This window comes from Callorhinus ursinus, unplaced genomic scaffold (assembly GCF_003265705.2).
Source record: "Callorhinus ursinus isolate GAN/ISIS: 27379988/994484 unplaced genomic scaffold, GSC_fseal_2.0 scaffold11, whole genome shotgun sequence".
Taxonomy (NCBI): domain Eukaryota; kingdom Metazoa; phylum Chordata; class Mammalia; order Carnivora; family Otariidae; genus Callorhinus; species Callorhinus ursinus.
The window spans coordinates 44629280-44650679 of NW_027397073.1; the positions used below are offsets into that span (position 1 = coordinate 44629280).

General features: G+C 44.0%; 1 protein-coding gene across 6 annotated transcripts in view; it reads left to right on the forward strand.

Moving 5' to 3' along the window:
- The window catches only part of KCTD1 (potassium channel tetramerization domain containing 1), a 175681-nt gene that overhangs the window by 129619 nt on the left and 24662 nt on the right, over positions 1 to 21400 (forward strand). For 5 of the 6 annotated variants that reach the window (XM_073898381.1, XM_073898384.1, XM_073898382.1 and 2 more), the window contains exon 2: positions 2140 to 2318. In XM_073898381.1, coding sequence (XP_073754482.1) covers positions 2140 to 2318 — 179 coding nt within the window. Of the gene's footprint in view, positions 1 to 1335; positions 1447 to 2139; positions 2319 to 21400 lie in introns of those variants that run through there. The other variant, XM_073898383.1, reaches the window with a different exon arrangement.

The window sequence follows — 21400 nt, forward strand, 5'->3', positions numbered from 1 at the left end:
TTTACAATGTAAATCGTATATATTCTGGGAAATCTGGAATCCTTCAACTGATCAGTTATGCTTTAATTTTTTTCTCCTTCTATATAGACCTCGCAGTATTGGGGCTGTGCTGAATGAGGTCACAGTCTAACTACAGTATTAACCCTGCAAATCTGTTCATTTTCGCCTGAGCACCCTCAGGCGGGGTCCAGAATGTGTCCAATTGAAAAACTATTACAGACCCTGCAGTGCTGTGATGGGATGAATTGTAACAGGGAGGGGGGCCCGTAGTGGGGGGGGGTGTCTTGCACCAGGTAGGAAGTAGCTCTTAAAAGTAGAGGCTGTGGGATTGCATTTTTAAAGGGAAGAATGTTGTTCTTTGTCATTGGAATTTTAAAGTGCTAACTTTTAATATTTTCAAACCTTAACTGTTTTATATTTTCTACCAACCGTGTCTTTTTTAGTTTTTTTTCCCCCATCCAATACCTCTTCAATTTCACTTCTCTGTGTGCTACAAACATCAGCTTACGTTTTTTTTAATATCCATTTTGCATTATTAAAAATACATAGGAACGTATAAAGAATAATGCAGTAAACACCCATGAACCAACCACCCAATTTAAGAAATAAAACATGAGCTCTTTTCCTACGACTGTTTCTGGGCCCTGTTTAATTCAGCATGGAGCAAAGCACAACACAGATGGTCAGCGTTTTGTGTAAAGGCCCCATCCCACCCCATTCATGGTAGCTGCAGAGTTTCAGAAAGCATGTGCATTCACAGTCTTGCCTGGACATGTGGTTAATGCTAAGTAGTCTAACAGTTGTGCCCCAGGTAACTCCTAAAGCTGTTTCAGATCATAAAATCTCTGATGTTTTGCAAATTTATATTTTATCGTGCTGGGTTTTATGCACAAAAACTAGATGACTTCCCCTTTATAATCTCCATCAAAGGCATTTTTCAAAATCCCTTTATTATGCCTTATCACTGGCTTTGCCACACATTGTTTGCATGTTTGAAAACAATTTCTGGCTAAATGATAAATCTGCGAGTATTGTGGCATTAGTCTTGCAGAACTCAGACATAAATGCTATTTTAGCTTATTCCTCAATTGCAGGCTCTAAATATTTGACCCCTTCATTGAGTGCCAGAGACCTGACTTGACTTGTCTGTGGTTTGGGCTCTTATTTAGAAGCAATCGACCGTGTTTGGATAGTGTTTGAAATATTTATATTGTCTCCATGGAAAGGATGTAATATTTTATTTCCTGAAGAGTACACTTCCTTCAGCATGCTCTCAAGGCCACCCTGTGATGTCCTCCGTCTGCTCTTCTGCTCATACCTCTGCCCGTGGGACTCTCCATCGGCACCTGCCCCATTGCTGCCTCAGGAGCTTGATCTCTGCGAGAAGTCTGGCGTAGACAAGAGCAGCTTGCTCGTGGCTCGCACGCACATACTTACCACTGAAGGGTACAGTCTTTCCAAAGTGTCCCCAGACCCACAGTCTTACAGAGAGAGAGAGAGAGAGAGAGAGTCGGAGAACAAACGGGTAGAGTGTGTGTGGATTTTTTTTTTTTTAAATCTCTTGACTGATGAACTAGCTGTGCCTGTTTACAAGGTTGCTTTGAGAATGTGTGCTGATGCCCAAGCTAGTCCTACCCTCGTTTTCCTGATTTGAAAAATAGAAATCAAGGAAAACATTTTGCAGAACACAAGTGCTGAAAGGTCTATTTAACCCAACTGCCTAGCAATGAGTTTCCAAAGACAAGGATAAAGCATCTCTATTTTATTTAGACGTGGGTTGTTTCAAGTGTTGATTGTCTTTTCATTTGGAATGAGTGGTAGCTCTCCACGTGCCATTTACCAGTTGTTAAATGCGAGAGTTCATTAGTGAAATAAGCCGTCATAGAGCTCAGGATGATTGGAAATGAACATTAGTTCGGCTCCTTGATCTCTGAGCATGGGAAGTTTTCCTTTTCTTTGTTACAGATTTTGTTTTCCTAATATTCATTACAACAAGAGCAAGAGCCTGCTGATTTGGGGAGATTTTATTGCCGAATGAATACCAACGCTAGTCGCTGGCTTATTCTTTATGATGCACGTGTTTTCTTTCTCTCCACTGAAAAAATGAAAACGTGTCTAAACTTGCTTATCTCTCTGTAGGACAGTCGACCCAATATGTCAAGACCTCTGATCACTAGATCTCCTGCATCTCCACTGAACAACCAAGGCATTCCTACTCCAGCACAGCTCACAAAATCCAACGCACCCGTCCACATTGATGTGGGCGGCCACATGTATACCAGCAGCCTGGCCACCCTCACCAAATACCCCGAATCAAGGTAATCTGAAAAAAAAGGGAAAGTCGCGCTTGGAAGTGCATGTGTTTGATGCCCTAACTGTTTTTCCTTTGACCAGCACACCAGCAGCGTGGGGCCGGGGTTAGAACATGAGCTCCCGGCTACCCGGGCTGCTCTGGGATGTGGCTGTCAATCTCGGCCCAGTCAGGCCTGACCCACAGCTTAGTGGGGTATGCGTAGACCTGTCACATGAGAATGGAGTTTTAGGATATTTCACTGTGCTAAGGTCTTCGTGTTTCTCAACATAGTACAAACAGAAGGATGATTTCTACCTACCGCGAACTTTTCTTTTGTGCTCTTCTTCTAAAACACACATTCTTATCAGTTCTTAGAATTTTCTTTTTTTTTAAATATTTTTATTTATTTATTTGAGAGAGAGAGAGCACATGAGATGGGGGGAGGGTCAGAGGGAGAAGCAAACTCCCCGCTGAGCAGGGAGCCCGATGTGGGACTCGATCCCGGGACTCCAGGATCATGACCTGAGCTGAAGGCAGTCACTTAACCAACTGAGCCACCCAGGCGCCCAGTTCTTAGAATTTTCTAGAAGATCATTTGGCCCACCAACTTGTGAACTAGAGGAAAAAAAATGAGAGACTCTTATCAGTGAGTGGGGCAGTATATTTAGAACAGTATGCAAAAGTCCAGGAAGCCAAGATAGTCTTGCTTTAAAAAAAAAAAAAAAAAAAGCGCAGTGGGATTTCTGAGCACTCAAGGCAGATAAGTAAATATAGAAAGTGTCTGAAGAGAGGAAAGTGGTTTACAAATAGGCATTACACACTTGATGCTTATGAGACACACACACACCCCATATGCCCTCCCACCCACTTCTAGAGGAGTTCCAAGGAAACAGTTTGCTTTTTTATTGTTGCCGGGACACCCCTCCTGGCTTTGGTTTGATTTGGGGGCTATGCCCAGATCCTCTAAGGGACTTGGTCTCCACCTGCTCTGCTGGTGGGTAGAGGAGGAGGCAGGAGCTCATGGGAGCTAAAGTCAGGAAAAAGGGAGTTTCTCTGCTTGGTTTTGCTCATCTGAAATGGAAACACACCATTTGGGCTTCGGGAAGGCACCAACTGCTTTGATAAGAACTTCTGACAAAGTGACAGATAGCAGGTAGCTTTACAGCCCGAGCAGAGAACACTGACGTAAAAATCACTGGCATCTCGATAACTGCATGAAGACCCGTTTTTTGGTTGTGTTTTTTTATTCTCACTCTACTGCCCGAGATTTTTATGAAGGAAGGAGAAGGTTGAGAAGAAGAAAGAAGAAATATTTTCTCGATTTTTCAGATTCAATTCCTGCAATCAAAGTGAAATAATTTTTTAAAACACAAATGACTGTTATTTCAATGAGCAAAAACACTATGTCTTTTTAAATGAAATGTTGCTATCAAGTTATTCGTTTTATTGAGTTCCTACTTTCCCTGAGCGTACTGTAATAGGTGCTCCAAAGTCATGCTACGTGATGGCTGTATTTCCCAAGAATATCATGATAAAGCAATGTTTCTTTAAAAAAATACTTAACTTCCATTCCTTCTAAGCTAATACCAACATCAACAAAAGAAAATCGCTGTGCCTCTTCAGATGAGCACTGAATTCTAGGAGGCAAGCCACAAAACATACAGGAGTCGGAAAGCAAATCCTTAACTGTAGCAAAATTCACTGATCTGATAGCCTTTTGCTTCAGTCGGATTTTTAAACTCTGATCCAGGAGGGAAGTTAATAATTACCCCATGTGCCTATGACGGAAGTAGTAGGTTTTCTTTGAGTGCTCATTGCAGCTGGGTGGGTCTTCTTATGGACTAAAGCCCCATGGGGGTTTTGGCTTCTGGGAAGCTCCCCTGTCTCACTTAGGCTGTGCAATGGTAGGAGGTAGAAATTCGTTGGGAGACTCTGTTTATTCAGTTCCTCTCTCAAATAGTTTGCCACTTTTAAAGACCTCGAACAGTATCTCGTTTGGAGAGTCTTCCTCTGGCCACCTGTGCATGGGTATTTCTAAGAGTCTGCTTTGAGTTCCTCATTATCCACACCCTGAGGCATGCATCGCATTCCATGATCTCAATACTCAGGATATCTGCGCTGTCTCATGTGGCAGCCACTGGCCACGTGCAGCCATTGAGCACTTGAAATGCAGCTGGTCCAAATCAAAATGTCCTAGATTGTAAAGAATTAGGACCCCCCCAAAAGTAAAATATCTCAATAGTATTTTATTATTGATTTCATGTTGGAGTGAGAATATACTGAATTAAATAAAATAGGTCATGAAAATTAATTTTACCTGTTTCCTTTTACTCTTTTAATGTGGCTCCCAGAAAACCCCAAATTACATGTGTCTTGCTTTTCATTTCTATTGGACTGTGCCGAACTATACACAAGATTTTTTAAAAATCTCATCAAACCTACTTCTCCCCCAGCCTGATACTTCCGTGCATCATAAGTTGAATTTCTCTTTCAACCAACTTAATTGGAAAAGATGAAATTGCTCCTCTTCCTTTCCCGATCTTTCCCTACACTTCCTTGTCACCACTGGGCCACAGCATCATGGGAACAACATCAGAAATAATTTATGGTTCATTAGTCCCACGTTTGAATGCTGACTCTGCCATTTAGTAGTTGTTTGGCCAAGGACAGGTCCAATTTCTAAGTGCCTATCTTCTCTCTTGTAAAACAGACACAGATATGTCTTCTTGCAAGGTTATTGAGAGGATTAAATGTAATTACAAAAAGCACGCCATGGCCCTGTGCCCAACACATACTATTGCCATTATGCTTAATCTTCTGCCAAACCCAGCAATTGTTTCTTTTCAGACTGCCTTCCGAATACCAGATATATCCCATTCCTTCATTTCCTAGACCATGGAAACAGGCTCGCTTTTGGATTCTTGCCTGAATTACTGTAAGCTCGAGGGGACTCCTAGCCGGCACCTTCTGGTCCTTGATCTTAATGCCTCTACCTGTCCCAGAGCTGCTGAGCTGTTCCAACATCATCTTTATTGTCAGGGAGATATTTTTAAGCCTGTGCTAGACTCTGAAACAAGCCTTACAAACTGACTTGTCTTTCTGTTGCTTACACCTAAAGCAGACGACGGTGGTTTAGATGTTGAACTGACCACTCTGCTCCCTCTTGGATTGTGTGTTTGTGTGTGTGTGTTGTAACTCACCCAGTGTTCATTTCAAGGCAACAATCAGTTTAATGGGACCCATACATAAATGTTCATAGTCATGGATACAGGGAAGAAAGAGCTTCATGCTTTTCTTATACATGTCAGTTCCTCCTTCCAGCTTCTGAGAAAATCTCTTTGGGGATAAATCCTAGGAGATTAGGTTGCCCATGACCATGGAATTACAAATAGCTCCCACTCCAGTTCTCTAGTAATGGGTACTTGGAACCCTTCCCACCCTGTGGGACCATTCTCAGCACATACTGGTTCTTCTCTCACTTGCCTTTCCCTTGGTGTAGTCCAGAGGGGAGGAGGGCTTTTTCCTTGGTTTTGTTTTCTAGGATTTCAAGGGGAGACTTGTAGTGTAAGAGTCCTAATTTGTTTGTAGTAAGGGATAGTAAAAGATGTCATGTCTTTCTGCAATTTCAGAGGTCCTACAAAGAGCCTTTATTCCATTTTGAAATACTATAGGTGACTTTTTGTTCTGTCTCTGTTTATCACCTTCTTGGCTAAAGACTGCCCTTAGAACCCCAGAAAGTGGTACAAGGGACCACACAGCTAAGCATTAGAAGCACCTGGGAAGCATTAAAAGGCCATGCGCAGTCCTGCCCCAGACCAATAAAGTAGGAATCTCTGCAATTTGCCCAAGAGATCCTGATTTTCACCATCTGGTTTTGAACAACACCAAGATGTATGGTCCCTCCAAGTGAATACAGGCTTCTTCCTCAATGAATGTTTCATGCTATATCGTAATGGCCATCCCACCAAAAGAAAATACCTCTTGATCTTTATTTCTTTGATTACCAAGGTTACCTGGTTCCACTGTGTGTAGGTATCCCCTGTGCTTTCTTTGGGTGGGGGAAGCTTGTAAGCCCTGAGTAGGGATTCAAGAAGCAAACTGACTTGTACATTTTACAGCACGGTTCATCACTCACATTGTTACTCACATCCATTGCTAGGTGGTTTCTAGCTGAAGGGACTGACAGTTTCAGATTAACTGCAATAGTGTATACATCAGTGATGTCCTCTGTCTTACTGATGTTTTGTGTAAGATGCAAAACAGCTCTTCGGAGATGGTTTATGAGACCGAGATGTTTTGTGTAAGATGCAAAACAGCTCTTCGGAGATGGTTTATGAGACCGAGGCTGATCCACACCACCTCAGGGATCAAGGAGATAGATCCCTTGCAGAGGAGCTGACAAGTCCCCGATTCTAGTTGCTCTTCTGAATTGTAATCACCCAGAAAAACACCTCGTTCAGATCTGCAATAACTTTACATCAAGTAAGTAAAACAAAACAAAACCAAAGTCAAAAAAAAAATATATCACCTTCATGAAAAGATTTTTAATGGATTTACAAAGAAGATAGAACATATTTTATTTGATGGTTTGCTAGTTTGATTGATAAGTTATAAGTATCTGGACATAGGAGGTGGGCCTCACTTGTACTCATGCCCCGGGCCCTGCACGTTTTAAAGACAGACCTGATTATATCTGATTTAAAAATCTAAGGCACCCGTTATTAACATCATTGATAACAAAACCTAGGTATCTAAGTCATTTGTCATTAAGTAACTAAGATTGGTACCAAATGACATGGCCTCTTTAAAATCTCCCGCTGTTGCCACTGAAATATCTTTATAGCCACACATGCGTGTGTGATTAGAAAACAGCATTCTGTGCAGGGTGTCTGGGAGGCTCAGTCGGTTAAGTGTCCGACTCGATTTCAGCTCAGGTTTTGATCTCAGTGTCATGAGTTCAAGCCCAAATTGGGCTCCATGCTGGGCGCAGAGCCTACTTAGAACAAAACAAAAACATTCTGTGCTTTAAAAGAAGACACGAGTCTGAGTCCAGGTTAGGTCCATTTCATCCTTTACGGTCGCCTCGAACAAAACCAGTATTAATAGCGGCTATATTGATGGTTATTCCGATGTGGGCTTTTTAAAACCGGAAAGTGGGCTGTTACCGCTAATGAGTGAAACCTCTGGGGTGGTAATAAGGCAGGGGTCTTAACTAAAAGAGCCGGTCAGCCGGCAACCTAGAGGTGAAAGACAGGATCTCGTGTTACAGTCCCCTGAGCCACTCGATCTGACGACTTGACAGAGCTTTTGTGTATTTTAAACCCGGTACAGAAGTTAACTCCCACATAAGTAGATTATGCTAAATTGGTCTCTCCTAAATAGCAGCAGAGTTACTAAGCACACTGGCATATGTAGGTAATTGCAAAACTCAAGAGACTGGGCTTTCCGCCTTGCAGTCAACACCCATGGCCACCCAGGGGGTGTGTGTATTTGGAGCTTTAGGACGGAGATGCCAAACGTGTGCCTTTGCCAGCAGAGAGCCGGCTCCTGGCGTGCTTCACTCTCGATGTGTGAGCCGGAAAGGCATGGTGCATGGGGAACTGCCCCGGAAGGAAAGTTGGATGGGTGCACTCTTAAGGGATTGGTGCACACACTCACAGGACGAGTGAATGCTCATGTTTGGAGTTCCATGTAATTGTGCGAGGCCAGACTAGGAGGTGTTCTGGAATCCTGTGTTAGGGCTGGGGATTCTGTGCTGTGACTCTGTGACTTCACAGTTCCAGTTTCCTAGAACAGGCCCTAGACACGGGTCCGGTCCTGGCATCATGCAGGCCCGAATTTCAGGATCCCAACAGAAATGCCAAAAAAAATAAATGCATCCTTCTTGCCACACAGTTCACTAAGCTGTCCTGCAGAATTTTGGCAGGACACTGAATAGGGGGCTTTTTATTATACCTACTCTTTAGATCAGCATGATTTATAATGCAGTGTCTTTGGGGGCGCCTGGGTGGCGCGATCGGTTAAGTGTCTGACTCTTGGTTTCAGCTAAGGTTGTGAGCTCGTGAGATCGAGCCCCTGTTGGGCTTCGCGCTCCATGTGGAGTCTGCTCAGGACGGTCTCTCCCTCTCCCTCTGTCCCTCCCCGCTGTGCTCTCTCTCTCTCTCTCAACTAAATAAATCTTATAATGCAATGTCTATCTCAAGTTAAAAAAAAAAAATCACAGAACAGATTATTGGGGAAGTAGAAGTCATCCTGAGACGCGAACTCTTCAGCACAGATGGAAGGAAGGAGCATAACCCTGCTGCTTTGGAAAACGCCCATGGAAGTGCATAAAATGAGGACAGTCTAACCTAATGGTGAACAGTTTTGATTGCTAAGATGGGTTGATCTGTTAAAAAAGAAAATTAGTTTAAGGGGGGGGGTGCCGTTGAAAAGGAGGTAAAGCACCTGGCTAATGAAAAATGGAAAGTTTCTCCAGGGTAATCCGGGCAATTTTCCCCTTCTCTGTCTCTTCTTGTCATCTTACAATATTGCTTTTTCAGAATTGCTTCTCAGTTATATAGGCAAAGAGTAAATGAAACCAGCTTCAAAAGACTTTTTTTTTTTTTTAAATGATGAAACTGAATATTCTCTTCTGTACTGAAAAGCCAGGAACTTACGCTACGCTACTGGTGGATTCAGCAAACTTCCCTTGGCGCTTGGGAACGAAACAGACCTCGCTTTTATTGTCATCTAACTCATAAGGTTTTGTCTTGGAGCATACTTCAGAGAAAAATGTAGCCGTCTTATAGCCTGTCGCCCTTCCTGTGCTGTTCTTCCATCCACTCGATGATTTCTTCTGTGCTCCCCAGTGGCCAGGGTGGATACTGGCCAACAGAAGTCCTTGCTCCCCTGTGGTTTACACGGAAAAGCGGGGAGGGCAGACGATGAGTAAACAGTCAGTAAATGGCATTTGAGTTAGGACCGAGTGAAGTAGTAAGAAGAATAACATACGGAATAAATACGCCCACTTTGGGATATAGTTTGCCCCCTGTATTAAGCTGAAAGATCATTTTATTCCTACGTATTTGCTCATCTAAATTTTCAAGACAAAATCTAGTTGCCGTGTTAGTGCAGATTTAGAAGCAGATCTGTGTCGCTTCGGTGTAACACATCACCCCGATCTTGGCTCAGTTGCCTCTTCTGTTACGCATCTCCTGCTACCTGATGTGTGGCACATGTGTATGTTCGTCCCTCGGCTCAGTGGGAGGGAGATGCAGAGTGAAGTCCACTCTCTGGGCCACGGATGTGGAAGAGCTCAAGGCCACGTCAGCTCAGATCACCTTGCTGGGGTACTGACCCTACTACTGTTCCTGATACATTTTAATTTTGCACTCGTTGGTCACGGAAGTGATCCTTGGTTTTGACCGAAATAGTTAAGAAGCAAATAAATAAACGTGGGCAGAAGCCCCTTGGTGGCCAGTAATGAAGCTGGTTCATCCCCTTGCCCACTCCTGGCTTAGGCCAGGAAGAAGGTGAAGGCCACCACGCTGCCCCGTCCCTCTCGATGGCAGAGCCGTGAGGCGGGGGAGGAGCGCTGGGTATCCAGCATGAAGTGGCTCAGGGCCGGACTGTGGGTCATGTTCTCGATATTTCTGAACTTCTCGCTCGCCAGGAACTCCATCTTATTTCCAGTAGAAACGCCGTTCCCGTCCCTGGAAAGCTCTTTCTCACTCAGTCTCCATGGTGTATTCTTCATGCTATGCATTGTGCCTGCCACCGAGTGGACGTTCCAGAGTTGGCTGGATATAGGAATTAGTTATCAGGTGAAATATTGTGCACGGAGGCCGGGTCCTCAAAACAGTGAAGGGCAAGTAACTGAGTAAAGGTGTTCAAAATAAAAATAGTTAAGTTCCAAGGCCAGGCTGGGCTCATTATCTGTATTTCTCATCTAACGTGCACAGTGATCTTAGAGGTAGGGACTGCCATTTACCCCTGTGCACAGATAAAAACACTGCAACTCTGAGAGGCCAAGTGAATGCGCGGAGTCCCACTCCCACTCCGCTACAGGCCGTCTGTGGTTTCTTCTTCTGTAGCTGCACTTCTCAACCCTGGGGGCAGGTGAGAATCTGCAGGAGCTCAAACAAGCCAGCCAACCTGGCCCTCCCCCACAAAGATCCCGGTTTCACTGGTCTGGAGCAAGGCATGGGATATTCTCATGTTTCCCATGGCTAGCCATGTAATCCTTCTGACCACCTTCCAGAACTATGTTCTAAAAGTGGTCGTGAGCCTAGAGGGCAGGTCATCCACAATAAGTTCAAGCCACTTGATTCTTAAGGTGACCTTCACCCAGTTCTTTAGGTGCTCGGGTAACATGAGGACTTAATGGTAGGCCTCATCCGATTGGAGCTGCAAAGAAGTACATGCTTTTTTCTTCAAGGCAGAGCCCAGAAAGGGATTTTCTAGTCTAGTTACCCGAAGGGAAAGAGTAAGGAGAAGGGAATAAATCCACCCAGGCAACAACCCAGATACCAGTGAACCAGATGAACAGAAGGGTGACACATGTCTTCTGAATGTTTTCCTCCAGCCGATACCTCCTCTCTAATCCCCGCACACCAGAGTCAAAATTGCAGATTCCTGGGCCCTGCCCAGCATTCGCCTGACCAGTAGCATGCCAGGATCTGAGTGGAGTCTGCAGTTTTCATCAGCATCGGGCGATGCACCTGCAGCTCAGAGTTTGGGCACCAGGTCTGTAGAGGAGGGTGTGGAAGAGAAACGTGCCAGTGTCCTGGGCAGGGTGGGCATGGCAGTGGTGTGGCAGGAGATAGGTCGTTAAAGTGAGACTTTTCTTACTGATTCTGCCTTGATTCTCATCATTTGGGACAATAATACTAACAGTACTCCTTTTGATATGTCATAAGGAATAGTGTCACTGAGCAATGTCAAGGTCATTTTTGCTCTGTTTTTCATTGTATTTTCATGTTTCCCCTCATGATACAAGAAAGTACTTTATAATAACAAAGTCTATGTTCTATTTACTTATTTGAAAAGTTAATTAGTAGGTAGCTCATAGAAGATTCTGGTAATCTTTCACAAAGTTAATAGGTGAAAAATATACTTCACTTTACTGTGTCTTAAGGACAGTTCCATTATAAGGGCTTAGAATTGACAATGTTATTTCACACAACCCAGCTTGTGGATCTCATGTGACTTTGGCTCCTCAAACCGTTTAGTTTCTTCAAGACAAAACAAAGTGTAGCTTCTGTCAGCCACATAACCGATTCGAGTGGAGTGCTTCGAGACCTACTTTATGGCAAACGAGGACCAACACTGAAACATTTTAGGTGAATTTCCAGAAGATGAACTGCATTTTGGTCATTGGGGAGAGTTCTGTGGGCAGGAGTATTACACGCCACAGTGTTATTCTTGTGTCTGCCAAATACTGGCTAGCCTCTTCCCAGGCTGCCATGATCCACTTTGTAGAGATGTGAAATCTCTTTGTATCAGAAAGGAAGACACCGTGAGGTGTCTGTGCTGTGTGTGTTTGTGGCTGCAATAAAACAATGCAAGTTAGTCCCAAGTTGGGGGAGTCTTCTGTATGAAGCCAATGCAGAAAATAAACTTTTCCCCCCTTAAATTCCAAACAGAAGCATTTATTATTTAAAACCCAAACATGATATTGTAAAAATATCATGTAAAATTCTCAAAATTCAGATTTTGAGAATTTTAAACATAATAGTAAACCAAAATAATAATAATAATAATAATAATAATAATAGTAAACCTCAGAAAGTCACACTGAAGGATCCCTGATGGGCCCACCGAGCACAGAAATGCCCTCTGCTGAAAGCTGAGGTATGTTCATAGAAAAATCGAGTCCACTACATCTGCCAGTTTGTTCTATTATCATTATAGAAGTAACCCATTAAAATGTCATTTCTTCTCAGTAAAATGCAGGATTTAAAGCTTCAACTAGATCGGTTATCCATATTCTGCCTCTGAAAGATGACTCTCAGGATTCCCTGAAGATAGAAAGTAGCAACAATTCGGGGCGCCTGGGTGGCTCAGTCAGCTAAGTGTCCGACTTCGGCTCAGGTCATGATCTCGGGGGTCCTGGGATCGAGCCCCATGTCGGGCTCCACGCTCAGGACGGATTCTGCTTGTCTCTCTCCCTCTGCCCCTCCCCCACCTCATGCTCGCTCGGTTGCTCTCTGTCTCTCTCAAATAAATAAAATCTTAAAAAAAAAAAAAAAAAGCAACAATTGGTCCTTAACGCAGCAGGCCGAAGGGAGGCATAATGCCTTGCATGGCGGGTTTCTGAGTGTGCCCAGGGTGGCCCTGGAGAAAGAAGGGAAGGAAGGGTGAGGTGGGGGGGTGCGGGTATCGAGAAATCAGTTGTACTCTTACAACTGTATGCATGTCGTGTATTCATATTCCAAAGGCAGACGCCCAGAAGCTCCAATCTGGTGGCGATCCCATTTACAAAAAAAAAAATGTTAGAGGAAAAAAAAAATCCGCGTCTCGGTCCCCCAACAATATCAGCTGTTGCTGGACCATCTGAATCTCATCAAGATACAGTGTCACTGGAAATGACGCTGTCACTGGGTAATGGCTTCCTCCTGCTGCTACGTAAATGCCCTGTGTCAGTTGGCTTAGTAATGACATTGCTGCTTATCTTTTTCGGTGGTAATGATTATTTTTATTTCTGCGCAGTTTTTCTTACTGTGTTGCCATATTCAGAAGATAAATTACAACTGTGCGTACCAGCTAACTACCGCTTTGAAACAGCGGTGAACCTTGCCAGGCCCAGGGCTTCATCACTGGAAGGTGGATCTGAGCACGCCCAAACTTGCTCTTGTGCTCTGAGCCCGATGTGTTCCAGAACTTCTGCGTGGTTTCAGTAGACTTGTCAAGGCCCCTGCCATCCCTCCAAAAATTGTTTTGTTTTTTTTTAAGAAACAGTTTAGGAGGCCCCGAGGGCTTGAGAGCTTACCTAAAAAAAATGGAAATTCCGTTAGTCTCAAAGCAGTGCAAACAGTCAATAGCAAAGCAGAAGAGAAGGGTCTCTTAAGTGTATCCCACTGAGCCATAATCTGAGGGGCCCTAAGGAAGGTACTTCATCAACACATCAACATTTTGATGACACTTTGCAGAAGGAACAAGACACCACGAAGGGCGGGATTCAGAGAACATTGTCACACACATTCAGACGGACTGGAGTAAAGGGGGTACCAACCAACGAACCTAGGGAACTGTGTTGAATACGGATGAAGCTCTGGTCTTCACCATGGCTACATGTCTGGGCTGGTTAAAAACACCAAACAGTGACAGGACAGTTTATATTTCCACGTGCACATTCTGTGGGGCTCTTGAAGAACCCATTTGTAATCCTTTATGTAGATTTTAGAACTTAGCACAAGTACTTCTTTGTCCAATGAGCCCTGGCTTCCGTGCGCCTCTCCCGAAGGACTTTCAAATGGAGCGGCAAGGATGAGAAGCAGTGGCGTCCAGTGACGACTGTAACTTGTCACCTTCTGTTTAATGACCATCTGAAAAGGAAGAGGAAAAAGAAGAAATTCTTATCAGCCGGGACGTTCACTTCTTTAAAGTTTTGCAGGTTAGGGCTTGGTTCTGAGTTTTGTTGGAAGGGACAGGGAGGAATACAGATTGCTAACACCCACTGCTTAGCTGTCTAAGGACCAGCTTGGTGCCTCGGGGTAAATTCTTGAACTATGATAAACCCCAGCAGGGCGGAGATGGTTACACAAGACACACACCTACAACAGCGCACTGTTGACCATGGTGTAGCCAAAGGCAGGATGCTGTCAGCTCCGAGTGCCTTGTTTCCCAACCACACACACCCGAGAATGTTGTCTTTGAATCACGAGGTGATAGAAACTTAGTGTTTTTCATATGTCATTTTGACTTGGTGATTATTTAAATACTCTTGGGACATAAATTCAAAATCTTAGCCTTCTCAGAATAAAAGGCCCACCAGGCATGTTGTCCATCATGATTTGAATAAGCAATTGGAATTTTAAAAAAATGGCAGTATGGACATTTTACACGTTCTTTACCATGTTGATATACCTTTGAAGCTGAGTAGATGTGACTCTCGTCCAATTAGCAGCCTTCTTTCGTTCTATAGAGATGTAACTCACAGTCCTGAGGCTAGATCTCCTCCCTTTGGCTTTGTCTCTGAAAGCCTCGTCTCAAGAACACGCTTTCAAGCTTCCTAGTCACTCTGAAGTGAGGCAGGGACAGAGGAGTTTAGTCATTTTCATTCATCCAACCACCTCTCCTTACTCTTGAGCAGTTGAACCATCCCTTGAACGGTGTCAGCCCTGGTGTGTGTGTGCGTGTGTGAGGAGCAGGGAAGGGGTACAAAGGAATCAGGGTAGATTCACTTGCTTTCTTCCATACATCTTCTGTTAGGTTTTGAAAAAGCATTTACCTCATTTTTTAGGTAAACTGTATTTTTCTCGTCCTTTCTCTTTTTATTAAGCACCATGTTAAGTCTCTGGTTTTTCACTTATGGGTACTCAGCAGAATATTGAAGCACTTCACTGTACACTGTTGTTTTGCTGGCCCCATGACAAGCAGGCAAAAAATTGTTAAATTGGAAATAGAAACAGCTAGCTCCACCATAGCCCTCGCCTAGTGGAATATAACGAATACGCTGTTTTCATTCGAAGTGACTACTATGACGTGCTGGGAGCCAGCTCCCATAGTCTGAAACAGTAAAACACCAGAGGAGATGGGGAGAGGTTCCCTTCCACATGCTGTTGTCGCTGACAGTCTCAAAGAGAGGGTGGGGCCCCCAGGAGAGCACAATCCCAGGGGGCGGTGCCCAGTCCAGTCTGTTCATTAGGAGCCTGATGCACAGATAGACAAATCAGGAACGTGTCCTCATGCCGGAGAGCGCTCTTTCAGTCATGAGGTCTGTTGATATTCAGAAGCCCAGGAATAAGCACACTTAGAAAAACAGATTAAAGTCAATGGAACGCATAGGGAAGAGTTTGCATGTGTAACAAGAAACTAGAAACAAGAAAACCGAAGTGGCACTGCAAGGTGCATGAAGGCTGGTGGGAGGGGCCAGAGCAGGAAGGGGAAGGGGGTGGAATGTTCTGGGACGGATTGCCCACTGAGGGTTGGGGACAGCACGGAGCATATGGGCTGGCCCTCACTCTACGGGGAAAAGAGCCTGCAGAGCTCAGAGGCCCTCGGCGAGTTATCTGATGGCTCTGGCCTCTGTCTCTCCATCAGTAAAGTCAAAATATTACTTTATGGAGTTGTTGTGAGGTGTGAATCAGAAAAGTTTTTAACATTGTGTCTAACAAACTCAAAAAATGTGGGCTATTATAACATTTTTTTCTCTGAAGAGTAATTATTACTGTAAAATGGAAAACATATTCTAGAGCTTTAAATCAAGAGAAAAAAGGAGTGTCAAAAATCCCTCCCAATAGAGAACAGACTGCTGGGAGGAGGACGGGGTGGGCGATGGGGGCAGGCTCGTGTGCTCCTGTGCATGCTCGCCTGCCCAAATAAAAAGCGACAGAAAACCTAAACAGAAACTGCTTGAGCCAAAAATACCCCAGTGGGCTCCCAAGGGAGGATTTGATGATCTGATCCTGGACTGAGCTTAGAAAAATAGCTCTAGAAATCATTATTAAGCAGGCATTTGCTCAAACCAGAGAACAGGACCAGGTGACTGTAAAGGTTTTCTTCCAGGATTTCATATACAGTCAGAATTCCGTTTTGGCATAGCCCACCATCGCCGAAGGACGAAAATCTGTCAGCGTCTCCTGAGCCCGGGCCAGGCGGGTGCAGTGTTCTGCCGAGGAGTGAGCACCAGGCAGTCAGGGAGCGGCTCCGAGCTGCGGTCTGCGGTCCAGCTGCCTGAGTGTGAATTCTGGCCTCTGGGCTGAGAAGCTGGCCACGGCATCCCTGTAAAACGGCGCTGCTAGCATCCACCTAGTAGGCATTCTGTGAGCACTCAGTCCGAGTGTCCTGCACAGAGTGACTTCTCAGTAAATGTAGTTCTTTTCGGACATCCATTTATTCTCCTAAGAATTCTTCGGGCTAGGTATTATCCCATTTTTCAGATGAAGACATCAAAATTCATTGATTTGGTCTGAAAGATGGTAGAGTCAGGATTCAAACCCAGGTCTGTGAGTTTTAGGGCTCAATGTGTTGGGGGCTCCTAAAACACACCAGAAAGCACCATACCCAAGCTCTTGGGAATAACGGTGCCCTTACATGTTCCACTGGGCTCCACACTTTGAGAGAGATGCTCTTCACTGGCTCTGTTCCCACCATCATGTTCCTTCTTGCCTGAAATCCCTTTTCCAAGCCCCATGCCCTTCTCCTTACACCTCATGATCCCTAGGACCCTGCACAGACATTGCCTCCTGCAGGAAGCCTTCCCTGCCCTGCCCTTGGCTAGTGAGGTCCCCCTCTGTCCTTCCTTGATTCCCAGTGGGACTGCATCATCCTCATTTTGAAAGGCCTGGCAGAGCACCAGGAATATGGTAGCCACTCAATAAACGCAGAAATAAAAAGCCTACTTACATAAATTCTGGTGGTTTAAAAAAAATCATGTTAATTGTAATAATACATTTTTCACAGTTAACAGTCAATGTAACTCTCAGAATTAAAAAAACAAAAAACGGTTCTAGTCAGAGTCCTGGGGGGCACTCATGAGATTCTTAGAGGATGAGCAGCCCCGAGTGGCCCCGAACTCCCCCTCCTCCGACAGTAGTCCCAGCAGAGATCAATTCTCCAAAACGCCGAGTTCCAGAGTTGTTTTGCTCTCTTAGTTTTTCTTATATTTTAAACTTGCTTTTCCTTTCTCCCCTGGTTTCTTCAGTTGTGTGTATCATTTAAGAAAATGATGCTGCCTCAGGGAACAGTACTGGAAACATAACTTCCCCATAAGTAGATACAATTTGTTTTGTTTGTTCTTACCAAGAAGGTATTTTCTCCATTCTCTTAAATTACTTCTGTCCATTTCTATAACAAGCTCTGAATTAATTTGTATCTGTGTTCATGAAATATAGAGGAAATTTCCCACGTGTGGGAACTATAAAGAACTCTTCCTAGAATTGTTCTAACAGTTATAACACTTGAAGCATATTAAACACTGTTTATGATAATTCAGGCTTCTCAAACAGTAAGTGGACTGTGATTTCTTTCTTTTTAAACATTATAATCATACCAGGCATTCCCCCCTCTTTTTTTTTAAAGAAATACTTTTTTATTATGGACATTTAAAAATATATGCAAAGAGAGGGAGACTACAATATTGAACTCCCGAGGGTCTAAATTTCAGGTATCAATCTAGCACGTCTCTTCCCTTCCACCGTTTCCCTCCTTTCCCATCTCAGCAGAAAAGGGGAGGAGGCACCCCCTGGTTGCAAGACTGCCTCCTCTCTCCATGTCTGCTGTCCTGAGTCTGGTTTCACCTGCATTGACAGCTATCCACACACCTATCACACGCGGGCACACCCCTGCACACTCAACGTTCGCACCGGCACAAACATGCCCACCTTCACCCAGCTCTATACCCCATATGCTGTAGGTTTCAAATATTAGGACAGAAACTCGGTGGGGAATGTAACTTGGAGCAGTAGACATCACTTCCTAACATAACAGACTAACTTGGAATAGTTGACCTAAAAAAGTATGAAGGTCCAAGTGCTTCTGAAAACAAAATTATTCATAGAAAAATCCTCTTCAAATGGGATTTTTTGAAAAAGTAATGTCCTAATTGGTGGGCTAATGGCAGATTGTTTTTCTGTTCTGCTGCTTCTGTGTCCTCTACACTTTTCCAATTTTCAACGAGTAGGTCTCGCTTTTATAATTTAAAAATAGCCCCCAGATGCTAAGAGGGGTAATTTGTCAGTTGCCTCTTATTCTCTTACGCAGCAAAATAAATATGGACCAGAAACTAAATGAGATCTTTTCCTTGTGTCCAAACCATATTTTCCTTGGCTTGGAAGCCCGGGAGTAGAGAAAAAGGCCTTTCTTGGCAAAGGGAAGCTAAGTGGGTGACACAGCCCAGCCACCCGTCTTCTGCCTTTTACCCTTTGGTCTGTCTTTGGCACTTTGTTCTCTGCCCTGGGCAGGGTCTTCTCCACCCTTCCTGAGCCAGTGGATCCCGTGCCACTGCAGATGAACGCTTCTCTTATTGCCTCTCTCACTGTATAATTATCATGTGCCTTCTGGCTCTGGAGAACAGAAAGGATTAACCCCGCTTGCCTCTAGAAAAGCGGGGCCCGGTGTCATATTACACACCATGGTGCTTGATGTGACGTGGTGTTCACCCGGTGGCAGGAGGAGGGTGGGGTGTGCGGAGCCTTGGACGCGTTGGAAATCTCTCCTTAGCTGTGAAGTGACCAATCCCACTGGGGTGTGTCAGAGTTAAATGTATGGTCACAGCATATAAGGGAACACCAGGGCTGCAAGGTAAATGGAGTTGGAACCTCATGTGTCATTCCTCTCCCCAGAAGTTGTCATTGTCCTAAGAATGCTCACTTTCCCATCCCATTTTATGCCCCTTCACATTGTACCAGCAGTTTGGAAGTAACCTCTGAAGTCTTGGAGCGTTCTGATTGGATTCCGTTGAGTTTCGGGTACCTACTCAGTATGCCTATACCCAGCCCCTGAGCCTCAACTTTTTGTTTCACGGCTATTAAATAGTTTCTCTACAAAGTTGATAATCACCAAATTTTCTTGGGATAATATGCAACATTAGCAGACTCCACTGAACTATAAAAATTGTGCATTTCTCAAGGAAAGTTGTTGAATTGCCATTTTCTTTCTTTGTTTGAAATTGCACATGAAAAGGCATTATAAATTACTGGTCAAGGACACAGGCTTTAGAATCAGACCCAGATTGTAACTTAAGCCAAGTGACAACCATTCTGGGCTTCAGATTCCTCGTCTGTGAAATGAGAATAATATGGCCACCTCATAGGATCATTGTAAAACCAAATGAGATAAAGCCCATAAAACAGCCAGCTCACTCTTTGGCACATAATACAATTCAATAAATAGTAACTAGCATTTGAGCAGTTGGCCTCCACGGGCTTGAATGTGACCTCTGCCCATTACCCCAGGGACAGCATGGTGCATTCAGAGCCAGCTCTGTGTCTAGCCAGCTGTGCATCCTTGCGCATTATGTATTTGGGACTCGTTTCTCCATTTGTAAAATGGGACGTTGATCTAGGTCATCCTGGAGATCTTCCCTTCTAAAAGTGTGGTTGGCTATTTAGGAAGAGGTGCTGTGACAGTTCAAAGTGACAGAATGATTAACTGAAAATCTCTCAAGTCCATGATGTTGACTTGTTCTTTAGTCTATGCTCATCCTCCTTTGCACTGGTTCTCAACTCAGCTGTTCATCAGACTAATTTGGAGAGATGCCTGGGCCCCAACCCTAAGCAGTAATTACATCATAATATCTGGCACTATTTTTTAAAAGCTCCTCCAGTGATTCAGTGTGCCACCAGGGCTAAGACCCACTGCTGTATGCAAATAACACAGTCAAAAGCAGAGGAGAAAGGATGTGGCCAAGCCACAAACTGCATCTTTGAGGAGATGTGATTTCAGATTGGTGTTTCATTCAATCTCACTTCTAAATTTGTTCTTTTCCTTAACATCATTGGAGAGCATAGCCTGACATCAGCCCCCATCAGCCTCGAAACTGAACCCAGACTCCTTGACCTGGCTTATACAGCTTTTCACGATCTGACTCTGCTGCTCCAGCCTCGTTTTTCAGGCAGCCTGCCTCTGCCCCAGTAGGGAGTAATCACATGCCAGGTTTCTTCTAGCCTTTCAAGCCTTTCTATCTTTCCTACCCCTCTCCTTTCTTACCTGACCTTACCTGCCACCCTGGTACTTGGCCAACTTCTGCTTGTCCCTCAGGTCTCCACTGAACTTTCTCTTTGTTCCATGCCTCCCCAGAGTTGAGTCAGGTGCACCTCCTCTGTACTCCCGTAACCCACTCTGCACACCCAGTGACACACTGCACTTGATCTGCATTCCCAACCCCACAGACTGTTAAATTGCACGAAAGCAAGGAATGTGTGGTTTATTTACCACAGTGTTCCCTGAATTTCACATGGTCAAGATCAATGAATATGGGTAGAATAAATAATTGAATGACTGCGCAATAAAAGGAAATTCTTAAAGAACCGAGTCACAGTAAATTAAAGAAACCAGATCCTATGAATGAATGCATGGGAAAAAATAAATTCTTAATGACGGAGTCACACTAAGCCAGGTATATCGGGCCCTGTCCCTAACCTCTTTTTCATTTAAGAGCATTCTTCAATACCAGGGAAGGGGGGGAGCCATAGTGGGGAACCAGACTTACTTTCCACAAGAAGGAGCTTAATTTCCTTGGAGACTTGATCCTGCATTATTTGTTCCATAAACAATAATCAACAGTGTTAATATTAAAAAGAGAAATACATTTCAGTTATCTTTTAATGCATACTTTTAGTGAACCTTTGTATTCTTATTAGTTAGTGAAATATTTGTAGATAATGACAGGATGTTTAGGGTTTACTGGATAAAAATCCCACTGGGGGAGAGGGATCAGTAGAAGTATAGGTGAAACAAGCTTGGCCAAGGGTTGATAGCTTTTGAAGCAGGATGGACCCATGGGGGTTCATTATATAATTTTCTCTACGGTGGCATAAGTTTGAAACTGTCCAAAACAAAATGTTAAAAAATAAATGTAAAAAAAAAAATACAATCGTGGAAGGACTTTTTTTTCTCAGCATTGCTGTTTGGTTCAATGAGTGTCAAAAACAAAACAAAACAAAACAAAACAAAAAACACCAAAACCCAAGGCGGCCATACCTCATCCGGAGCCAGCTTGGTCTTGGTCAGTTGGAAAACAGGAATGTTCTCCAAGGTTAGTAAACGGTAATCAGTTCCACGTAGTTTTCAGGCACCAGAGTTTACAAATCACTGCAGTTTGATTTGTAACTCCATTCATATGTCCACAAGAAATACAGCCCTTGCCCATGTTCCCCCTTATTTGCTTAGCCAAACAATGCTTTTCCAGAGCACTTGCAAAACAGACCCCAGGACGCCATTTTACGGTCATTGGCACCGCCC